General features: G+C 37.9%; 1 protein-coding gene and 2 long non-coding RNA genes across 3 annotated transcripts in view; all 3 read left to right on the top strand.

The window, feature by feature from the left end:
* LOC107647257 (glucosidase 2 subunit beta-like) lies at nt 5949-7890 on the top strand. The gene is made up of 5 exons (XM_016351354.2): nt 5949-6069; nt 6237-6350; nt 7022-7117; nt 7516-7692; nt 7775-7890. Exons 1-5 carry the CDS (start codon nt 5964-5966, stop codon nt 7888-7890), a joined length of 609 nt encoding a protein of 202 aa, XP_016206840.1. The 5' UTR covers nt 5949-5963.
* The window catches only part of LOC107648363, an 18119-nt gene continuing 14910 nt past the window's right edge, over nt 8075-11283 (top strand). Inside the window, exons 1-4 of the long non-coding RNA XR_001621894.2 lie at nt 8075-8096; nt 8224-8294; nt 8489-8619; nt 8697-8795. This is a non-coding gene — a long non-coding RNA (uncharacterized LOC107648363). The remainder of the gene's footprint in view (nt 8097-8223; nt 8295-8488; nt 8620-8696; nt 8796-11283) is intronic.
* On the top strand, nt 9813-10724 carry LOC107647258. The gene is made up of 3 exons (XR_002349153.1): nt 9813-10027; nt 10443-10545; nt 10621-10724. It is a non-coding gene; the product is annotated as an uncharacterized LOC107647258 (long non-coding RNA).

The following is an 11283-nucleotide window of genomic DNA, read 5'->3' as shown; positions in this document are numbered from 1 at the left end:
CACCAACATTCCACACAGAGATCATATCAGCACCCACCTAGCAACACATCTCAACATCCATACCAAATCCAAAATGGCCCTTCTCATCCCTCCAATCTCAACTTATCATCATCCGAAGATAGACTCTCAAGAATTGAGACTCTACTTGAAGGCATATATAAGGAACTCCAAGATAACAAGGTGTTCAAGGAGGAGGTGCGAGCCAATATCAAGAACCAGAGAGACACCATCAAGAGGCTGGAATTTCAAGTGGGATACCTCTCTGAAAAGATTTCCAAACCTACTGATAGCTTCCCAAGTGACACAGAGAAAAACTCGAGAGGTGAAGCAAAGAAAGTAAGATGGGAAGATTGCAAGATGGTCACTATAAGTGATAAGGGGACTGAGGAAGAGCTGAACAAACTATTAGAACAACCTGGAGATACCTCAACAGAGAAACAAGAAGAGGGTCATCAAGGAACCAAAACTACACAGAAGGAGATTCTGAACCTCCATGCACCCTTTCCCCAAAGACTCAAGGGTGGTGTAGAAAAAAGAGTATACTCAAAGTTCCTTGATATGTTTGCATCTCTCCATGTAAACATACCATTCATCAAGGCCCTCCAACAAATGCCCTCATACATTAAGTATATGAAGGAGTTGCTGACTAGGAAAAGCTCACTCAAAGGAGGGCAAACAATAGTGATGAATAAGAAGTGCAGTGCTCTCATTCAACCAGAGTTGCCTACAAAAAGGAAGGACCCAGGGAGTTTTCACATCCCCTGTGCCATAGGAGACACACTGATTGATAAGGGACTCTGTGATCTGGGAGCAAGCATTAATTTAATGCCTCTATCTCTCATGAAGAAGTTGCAGATCAATAAACTAATGCACAGACGTAGTCATCAGGCTGGCTGACAAAACTCAAAAACAAGCAGTAGGAGTGGTGGAAAACGTGTTAGTGAAGGTTGAGAACTACTTTCTTCCCACAGACTTTGTCATATTGGAAATGGAAGAGAGTCACCTTCACCCAATCATATTGGGAAGACCATTCCTAGCTACAGCTAGAGCGCTCATAGATGTGGAGCGAGGAGAGCTAATACTGAGGATACATGATGAACAACTCGCCTTCAATGTCTTCAAACCCTCACAAGAAGCAGATCAGGAAAACAAGGAACCAAGGAGAGAGCACGATAAAGCACTGGTGGAAGAAACAAGCATTGAAGCACAAGCTGTACACCTGGGAATCCCTTTGGTTGATGAGCAAGACAGTCAGAAGTTGTCACAGCTAAAGAAAAACCAGGAGGAACCTAAACCACCAGAGTCATATGAGACCAGCAACAAAATTTCATTGGAAAAAAAGGCCACAAAGAGCATGGCAACATCAAAAGAAACAAGGAAGAAGGCACCAAGGAGATGGAGGAACAAGAATATCCCTACAGAGGATTTCTCTCCAAGGGATAAAGTGATCTCAGCTTATTTCCCAGTTATCCCACCTCATCTCCCCACTATCCCATCTCAGCTACCTAAAGTTTTCACCATCAACAGAATTCTCTCCCTAGAACATGTGGAGATCCTTGATGAAGTCAATGGAGATAGGTTTACTGCGAGGGGGGAAGATCTGAAGCATTACCAACCACCCTGACAAAGGCAGAACGTCAAGCTAGTGACGCTAAAGAAGCACTTCATGGGAGGTAACCCATGTTTTATATGTCTTTAGAGTAGTTAATAATGCAAGGTTCATGGATTCCAAATCAACTTTGACATATACTTGAATGAATTTTTTTTTTCAACATATAGTGAACAACAAGTTTGGTATTCAAGGCACACTAAGAGGACATAAATATCATGTCACTCTTAGCACCTTGAACAAATATTTTTACACCACATTGCCACAAACTAAGTTTGGTGTCACCAATGTTGCATACATGGACAGTTAAATAGTCAGTTGGTTTGTATTCATGAATAGCACTTACTCTTTAGAAACGAAAACTTTAAAAAGTAGTTATCCCACTCTTTAAATTTTGCCGCCACTATCCACAAGTTTATTAATCACATTTCCTTTATTTTGTAGGAAAATTGATGGGACAATTGAAGGAAGAGTTTGGCCACTTCAAAAGAAGAGGATTATACACATGTCTTCCAGGGGAATGCATTGGGAAATGTTACCATGCAACATTGGAAGAATGACACGCTTGGAAATCGAACCAACCCCATCATAAAGTTGATGATCCTTGTGCTCATCCCATGCTAAACCCCATCCGTTCATCATACACCCACTCCATCAATCCACACCTTTCATTCACTCACCACTTCCTTATATAAGTGATTCTTATTCTGTATCCCCTTCACATTCCAACCCCATTCTCTATACTTTCCACTTTCGACACCCAACTCCTGTTACCCCATCAAAAGAACTCTCACCCACTCCCTTAACTACACCCCATCTCAACTGGCCAAAGTTCATCATTAACCAATAATTCTCAACACCTTCACATCTCAAAAGGCACTTATGGCATCATCAAGCTCTAAAAGAAGAAAGGGGAAGGAGCCTATGGAGCAACGCCCTTTCAATGAGAAGAAATTTGGAACCTTTCACCATGCATTGCAATTCAGGTGGATGGTTGATAAGGAGATCATATATGAGCTAGGCTTTCAAGTCAGAAAAACTGAGTGCCCCGAAATCACAGAGAATGTGGAAAAGAGAAGATGGGAGCTCCTTACTGATCCAGTCATAAAAGTAAATGCAACTCTTGTAAGAGAGTTTTATGCAAATGCAGTCAGGTATGATAAGGCAGATGACTCCTATATAAGCTTTGTGAGAGGGGTGACCGTGGACTTCAGCCCCATGAGCATCATGAGGGCGTTAAAGCTACGAACCATACCATTTGCAGAAGAAAGCTATCACTCCAAAATAGATGGTAGCCCCAATCATGACCAGATTATGCAAGATATTTGTGTGCAAGGAGCTGATTGGGTACGAGATCCTCAGGGGAAACCCAAGTTCATCAAGAGAGGGGACCTCACCCCTAAAGCAAAGGGGTGGTTTGAAATTGTAAGGAGATCCATCCTTCCTGCCGAGAATAACTCAGAGGTGAATCTTAAGAGAGTAACAATGGTGCAATGTATACTTAAAGGGGGAGAGATCAAGGTTCATGAACTCATAGCCCAAGGTGTTAGGAAGATGGCTGAGAAAAGCGATTCTGGAGGAAGGTTAGGCTACCCCAGCACTATTTTCCGTCTGTGTGACAGGGCTGGGGTGGTGTTCGAGGATGAGGACCCCGAGTGGATAAAAGTGGGAATCCCAACTACTGTTCGACGGATGCATGCTGTTGCATCTCCCCTACCTCAATGAAAGCCAAGAAAGAGGCCAGCCCATCAAGTGGTAGAAGGACAAAACCTAGAGGAGCAAGCCCCTTTGGACATGCACCAACTACAGAAAGTCATTGATGGCTTATCTAGACAATACTTGGAAAATCAAGGGGCACAAAAAGAGCTTCAACTACAGTTGATGGACCGTCAAGAAGAATCACTATCTAGATGGATGAATCAACAGGGGAAGTGGCAAAAGCAATTGATGGAGCAGCAACTGGAACAAGAGAAACAATGGGGTGAATCCTTCCACAGGTTGGAACAAAGGCAGGATCAATAACAAGAAGCCATTCAAAAGCTAATCAACATCCAAGTACATCAAGGTGCACACATACATGAAATACATCGGAAACAATTAGAACAGGCAGAACTCTTCGACGAATACAGGGCGTTCTCAGAAGGAGTTTACATGAACGAGACTGGACATCATGTGAACACTCAAGCCAGGCTCGGATACTTAGTTGGACAACTGCTTATACTGCATCCGGGAATCGCAAGATATGAAGAAGTGAAGGATAAGTTAGCGCGAGAAGAAAGAGAGAGGGTAGAAAAGAGTCATGAATGAGTAAGGAAGGCACTTGAGGATTGGAAGAAAGCCAGACTAGCACGGATACAAGGAAACACAAGTGAACACAAAGAGGACAAACAAGAGGGAGAGCATGAGCACCCCCATGAGTAAAAGGTGGTGGAATTCCCTCATTGTCCTATCTTTTTCAAGTTTTAAACAAGGAAAATCATGTATGAAATAGAACATGTTTTCATGGTAGTTTAGGATTTTCAATTCTGCCTTTAAGTTTGCATTGCTTAGGTCTATGCTTGCTAGTCTAATGTCACTGCTGCATTTTCACCTTGCTCACTTGTATGCTTGTCCTTTGAATTTAAATAAAAAAAGAGATGTTATGAAAGACCAGAGTGATGTTCAATTTGTGGAGTAAGTTCTTAAGCTTGTGGTGTAGTCATTACTTAGCTAAGTTGGTTCACCAACAAGGTAGGAAGGCAACTATCTGTCCTGAATCATATACTTGAAACAAAACCCATGAGACTAGCTAAATAACAAGATCCTAATAAAGAAAAAGAGTAAGAAATAAGGCTAGGCACCAAGGGTTGAATCTTGAGGCATATGTCTGTGGTGCTCCTGTGTAAAGGATATGCTTGGATGAATAAGCTCTCAAGGGTGCCTTATCACTTGGTAACTTGGGTTAACTAACCCGGGATTATCAGCTGAAAGTCCACTATCAAGAGTAACCTTTGCTACAGAACACTTAGTAACCCAGAGAGGTGCTGGACACCAAGGTCTCAAGTAAGAAAATAACAAACCATGTGCCTGTGGTGTGTATGTATAGGGGAAAGAGACTTGAGGGAGTAAGTCTGTAGGGGTGTCTTAACACTCAGCACCTTGGACCAACTGGTTCGGGAGTGCTGGCTGAAAGCTTATCTTAAAGAGTCGCCCCCTCACAAAGCACCTAGTCTAAGAACACAATTAAACCTTGAAAAGACAAAGGGATCAATGAATAAAAGTCTCAAAGGGTGCAATCAAGTGAGTATTCCAGGGCATGATAAAGGTCTGAAAGCCAGTGAAGGAATGAACCTAAGTTGCTATGCATGAAACCCTCACTACAAGAAAAATACCCATTCAGTCACACTTTTTTTAAGCTACATTTGAAAAGCGTAGCCTATTCATAGAATAGGCTACGCTTTTCTCCGTGTTGCCTTTTTATAAGAGAAAAGGATACACAATTGTGGCATCATTTAAAAAGTGTAGCCTTAGATATTATAGAAATCATTTATAAAGCATAGCCGTAGGTTGATATCTATAGATTCACTTCTCCTATTAAAGGAGACGCTTTTAGAGAGTAACCTATTTATTAAGTTTTAGGTGCATTTTAAAAGTGATGCCTAATGTATCTAGAGCCAAAAACTTCACACTTAGTGAATTTTTTCAACTTTTTTCCGTGCACACACAGTCAGCTCACATTTTTTCCCTCTTAACTTAGTGAAATTTTGACCCATTCCCTCCAAAGCTCGTCATCACCGTTTCGGAGAAGAAAACCCTTTCAGAGAAGATCCAAAGCACAAAGAAAACCCTCCATCGTGAATATACTTAGCAAAATTGCGAATGCAACGTAACACTCATCACCCTTGTTAACTTTTCCCTTCTTCTTTGCGCCACTCATCACCCCAAATCAGAGAAAGGGTCCGCCATCACCACACCACTCACCTCCAGGAAGACTCTGCACTCACTCATCTTCACCACTCACCACGCCGTCACTCATCTTCACCGCACCGTCGCTTCTCTTCGCTGTGTGCTCACATCAGGAAGACGCTGCGCTCAACTGAAAGCCTCTCTTCATTTGCTCACCATTGTCGAGAAGGTATGCATCCACCTTCATTTGGTTTCTGAAATTTGAGAATGTAGGGTTCCGATTTTAGGGTTTCAATTTGGGGTTTAGTAAGATAATCTGTGAACTCATGAATTGATTTTGATTTTGTGTTGCAGTGTAGGAGAACTCATTCTTCTAGGTCCGTTCACAACAAGCCCTAGGTTTGTTCGTCTATTGTCTTTTCTTGCAATTTTGTGTATCAAGTAGCGGAGAAGATATGATTTTTATAAAATGGTCATATTGGAATCGCATTTCTTCCTCTTCCGTTGTTTTCTCCTCCTAGCTTCTGCCGCATGTTCTCTTTCCCACCCTTCTCTCCTCGATGTTCACCCTCTAGGTACCGCCTCCGACATGCAATTTGCTTCGAACACATTAAAGTTTGAAACTTTCTCAATTGGGTGTGCAACCCAACTCAAAGTTTGAAAACCCATTTTGGAGTTCTTTGTAAATTTCTTTCCTTTCTTTTTTTGAGACTTAAATTGCTTTTTTCTTTTGGTGGTGTAGATGAGAAACATTACAGCTCCGAGGTAATCAAGTGCAAGGATGGATCAAAATCCTTCTCCAAAGATCGTCTCAATGATAATTTCTGCGATCGCCCTGATGGCACTGATGAACCAGGTGTGGCAGATGATGAAAATTTATGATTTTTGTTATTCCTTATTTGTTGGCCTTTCTTAGTTGCAGGATATGTATATATAAATTTAAAATAAAAAATGCTAATAGTATATCAAAAATCAGCTACTAAAATCAGCCACCAATGTATTTGTGTATATATACATGTGTGGTTTAATTTATTTTCAATATGTATTTGTATTCTACCATGTATTTTATACAGATGGCTGATTTTTATGGTTGATTTTGGTGCTAGTGTATAAATACATGTATGGTTTAATAGTATATGTGTATTCCAACATGTATTTTATACTTGACTTTGGTGGCTAATTTTGATGCACACGTAGCATAGTCGATTTAAATTATATACTTCTATTGTATACTTTTCTTTTTAAAAAAGAAAGGAAACAGCCTGTATTATTTGGAACACATATGGGAAATTTGACAAGGAATTCCTTGTTTGCACTAAAATATTTACTCTTTGATCTTTTGCAAAATGTGGATTCAATGTATGTACTTCTTTTGGCTGTTAGTGTCACAATTTTCTTACTGTTTGATTTATGAATACTCATATAGAGATATGCTAGCAGATGCACCTCTATGCCAAATTCATGAGGTGTTTTTTTCTAATAATTTATTTGTAACTTGTTTGGAGGTTTTTATGCATTTAACTGCAGGAACTTCAGCTTTCTCCGCCGGAAAATTTTATTGCAGAAACCTGGGAAGCAAGCCACAATTTATATTCTCTTCTTATGTTAATGATCTTTTCTGTGGTAAGCAATTTCGTCTGGACTGTGTATTTCTTTTTCATGTTTATCTCTCTAAGTTGCTCTTTCAAGTCTATTTATTATATCGCTTCGCACACGTCTTTGGCATTTTGCCAAGTGAAAGGAATTTGATAACCAGTGTCTCCCTTTAACAATGAATTGTTTGAAATCTTTTCCTAATCTCCTCACTTTCAACTATACAATTTGGAGATGGAATAGATAAGCCTAAACTAATAAATAAACTTTTGCTTGCCTTCGTTGCATTATTTCTTAAATTATAAGATTTTAAGGTCATAAAGTTATTAGTGTCTTCAAATTCTATGCCCTTTTGTGGACTCTATGTTTTTAGCCGTTTTGCTTGGCTTTCAAATTTATATCCAAATTTTGATTCAATATTACTGTAGATTGTTGTGATGGGAGTGATGAATATGATGGATACATTCGGTGCCTCAACACTTGTGTAATGGGTGGGAATGCCAAAATTGGCAATTACAATTCAAAACTGAGTCAGCAGGCTTCTTTTGCTGGAAAAGTGACCAAAGATGAAGTGAAGTACGAGGACTTGGTTCATAATCTTATGAGTAAGATCGTATCCAATAGTGTATTCATGTGTTTTAAAACTCATAGGTGAGTATGAATTGAAACTTGATATTGATGGCATAGGTTTAAGGTTAGCAATTATTCTACAAGTGGTTCTGCTTGCTTTTATCGTATTTCTATGGCATTTTGGTTGCCGTTCCAGATCTAAAAGGAGGCGTACAATTATTAAGGTGCTCTAATACTATATAGTTGATCAATAATGGTGATTAGATCAACCGAGTAGCATATAGTTCTTCATCTTCACATGTTTTTTGAGCCATGGCCCATGCCAAAGCAGAAAGAAAGTGTGAAATTCCCAAGTCTCAACATCTTAATTCCCTTGAAATTTTGCCGAACTTCATACCATTTTTCTTTCTTTTCATGTTTATTGGCTTAACGAACACAGGTAGTCTACTATGCTTTCTGTTTTTTTTATATGTCCATTTTCAAGTGATTGTTATTTGTTAAGGCATTTGTAAGATGATAAGAATTATAGTTTTTCCCCTACCTCTAACTTAGAGTTCAATTTTCAGTGGAAGATATGCTGACTTTGCAAGGCAATTAACATCACGCAGCTTTGGTGTCTATGCAATGGACTGGATAGGTAACTTTTAAGGCTCATTTTTCATTAGGTCCCTTGAGATCCTGATTTATATGCATGGGAATCAACATAATTATATAGTTTTCTTTTGTAGTATATGATTATATATTTATATGTATATTTAACCCCTTTCTTTGGATCGTCTGTCCTTACCCTTTTTTCTGATGAGTCTGGAGTTATTTGTTCACTTGTTACAGGTCATGGAGGGAGTGATGGATTGCATGGGTATGTACCATCTCTTGATCATGTGGTTGCAGATGTAGTAAGTATAAAATAATGCCTCATTCACCATCTTTTCACTGTCGCCATTCATCACCGCGCTCACCAAGTAAGCATTCTGTGCCTCATTCTTTTCTTCTCGCTCATTCTCTTACTCGCTCTCTCTCACTCGCCCTCTCTGTGCAGTGTCAAAGAAACTGTGTGCTCTCTAGTGACCTCTTCTCTGCTCTGCTATGAAGCATCAAGGTTTTCGATGAGGCAAAGCATCGATCCCTAACAAGCGAGGTAAGCGCCCGATGATGATGATGGTTCTATAAAATTTGGGAGGTTTTGGGTTTTGGTTTTAGGGTTTTAATTGGGGGTTTTAGCTTCCGTATTCTGCGTTGTTTATTTGGTGGCTGCCATGAGCTTTAGATTGTTTTGATCACTCTCTCTGGCTCTTTGATCTCAATAGGAAACGCAGCGTTTGCTCAGTGAGCCAAGTAGCTTGTCATTTCTCAGCTCCATTATTGTGGTTGCATGCATAATTTGAAGTTTCCCTTCTTGTGTGTATTTGAGTAGGCACACCCATCTCAATAAACTTGCTCATTCTGGTAAACTTTTTTTTTTATTTTCCCCACTTAAATCACCTCAAGTTAAGATATTTCTGGTGCTTTTTCCAATTTTAATCTGTACCCCGTACTGGGTATTTCAATTTGATTCATTTATTTATTTTTCTTATATTAATATAATAATAATAATAGTTTTTTTTATTATGGTTATGAAATCTGGGTTCTGATTTTTTGGTCTTCTGAAGGATATGTGTGCGTGTGTGGCTTTTTTTCCCTTTTTTCTGAATTACTTAAAATGCATAAGTTAGCTTGGATCTGTCTTTTGGTTGGTCATCCTAATAAATGGGGTTGCTTGGTGGTTTAGTATTGAGGGTTGTTCTACCTGCTCTGTTTAACTGTTTTGAGGGTACGGTTTATAATATTAGGAGTATGTACGGTCTATTCCAAAGAAATTTCCTTATTATGATTTTTCCCATGAAATTTTCTAACTCCAGTTTCTTTTCACTGGTTTAGGTGGATACCTTTTTTAATTATGATAATTTATCAAAGGGAATCGTCTTTACTACAGATCGGCCGTATCAACCAGGTGAGCAGGTAAACATAGATTGAAAGATTGGAATTTGTTATCTAGGATAAAGTTAGCACAAAGCAAACAAGTTCCAAACAAAATGATAAGCTATTAATTGATTAAAGCTTTATTTGATCATGATATTTTTCACTAGTATGACATCATCGGAGTAGTTTAAGCGTTAAGTCCAAAGATTAGATTTGACTGCTTGTATCATACTACCTAGGTGTTCATTTCATATGAAAAAAATCAAATGGGGAGCTTCTATTATCGTATGGGTTTGTTCCAAGGGAAGGCGCCAATCCTTGTGATTCAGTTGAGTTGTCAGTGTCACTCAAAAAATCTGATCAATCCTACAAGGAGAAATTAGAACTCTTGAAGAAATATGGATTATCAGGGTGAGTACCTAGAACTCCAAAATTTTACCACCATTATGGTTGAAGTTCCTTCTTTTTCAATAAGATATTTCCAAAACAATTTTAGTTTGATCCGTAGTTATTTGACATTTTCTAATTTACATAATAGCTTTTCCCATGACAAAGTAACGTCCAAAATATCCATTTTTGAACTGTGGAACACTAATGAAAAATAACTAAATGTACTATCATTTTTTTAAGCAAATTCGTTATTTTTTAGAATTTTATTTATTTACTGATATAGCTTCTGTTTTCATAATGGCCATAAGCCCATAACCTTTTGTTTCTTACTCTCTCTTGATGACTTTATATTATCTGATATGCCTTTAAGATATCATTCCGATGAATACTTTTAACTTTAATTGTTACCAACTTATTTTGTTCTATTTTTGGTCAGATCTCAATGTTTTCCAATACAGATTACTGGTTGGCCATTGGAGTTAATGGCTTATGCTTATTTAGCTGTTAGTCCTCCAAGCATGATAGTGCGATTTGAAGAAGTATGAACTAAACTAACTTTTCTGATATTGTTGTTGTAGAACTCAACTAGTGATTCTTTTGACAGATGGCTGCAGCAGCATCAAATAAAAGTATCGCCAAGAAAGATTCGAGATATCCTGAAATAGAGGAGCAGGCATTGTGCGAATCCAGTATATTAAAATATAACAATTTCTTACAGGCAAGAAACCTTTTGATGCCTTCATCTCTTACTTTTAGAACGGATCATAGCTTTTGAGAACCTTGTGTTTCTTTGGTGATAAATCGAGTTAAAATTAAGATAAAAAAAAAGGTGATTTCTTTGGTGGTCTTTTTATAATTATGAATGGCATTATGAATATTTTTTAACTACTTTTCTATATAATTATGCAGGGTAACAATGAAGATTAAGCTTACTATTATTGTGGTTTATTGGCTAAGATAGAGTGCTATTAGAATTTTTACATGTGTGGTTGACTAATGATTTTTATTAGAAGATACTTTTATTGGCTAAGTGATATTATGGTTTTGATATGGCTATGTTTACTTTAGTTTGAGATGTATGAATTTTTACAGTTAACTTCATTCTTGTACTTTTGGATCAATATTATAAATATATTTTGGTTAGATATAATTTTTATTATATAAAGAAATTATTTAGTATAATTATGTATTTATTTTTATTTTGTAATATTCAACTCATTTAAATAAAAATATAGAATTATTATACATGTAATCATATTAACTATTATGTTGTATTA

Source organism: Arachis ipaensis, chromosome B06 (assembly GCF_000816755.2).
Source record: "Arachis ipaensis cultivar K30076 chromosome B06, Araip1.1, whole genome shotgun sequence".
Classification (NCBI taxonomy): Eukaryota; Viridiplantae; Streptophyta; class Magnoliopsida; order Fabales; family Fabaceae; genus Arachis; species Arachis ipaensis.
Note: the sequence above shows the minus strand (reverse complement) of the source record. Positions and strands in the feature narration are given on the sequence as shown.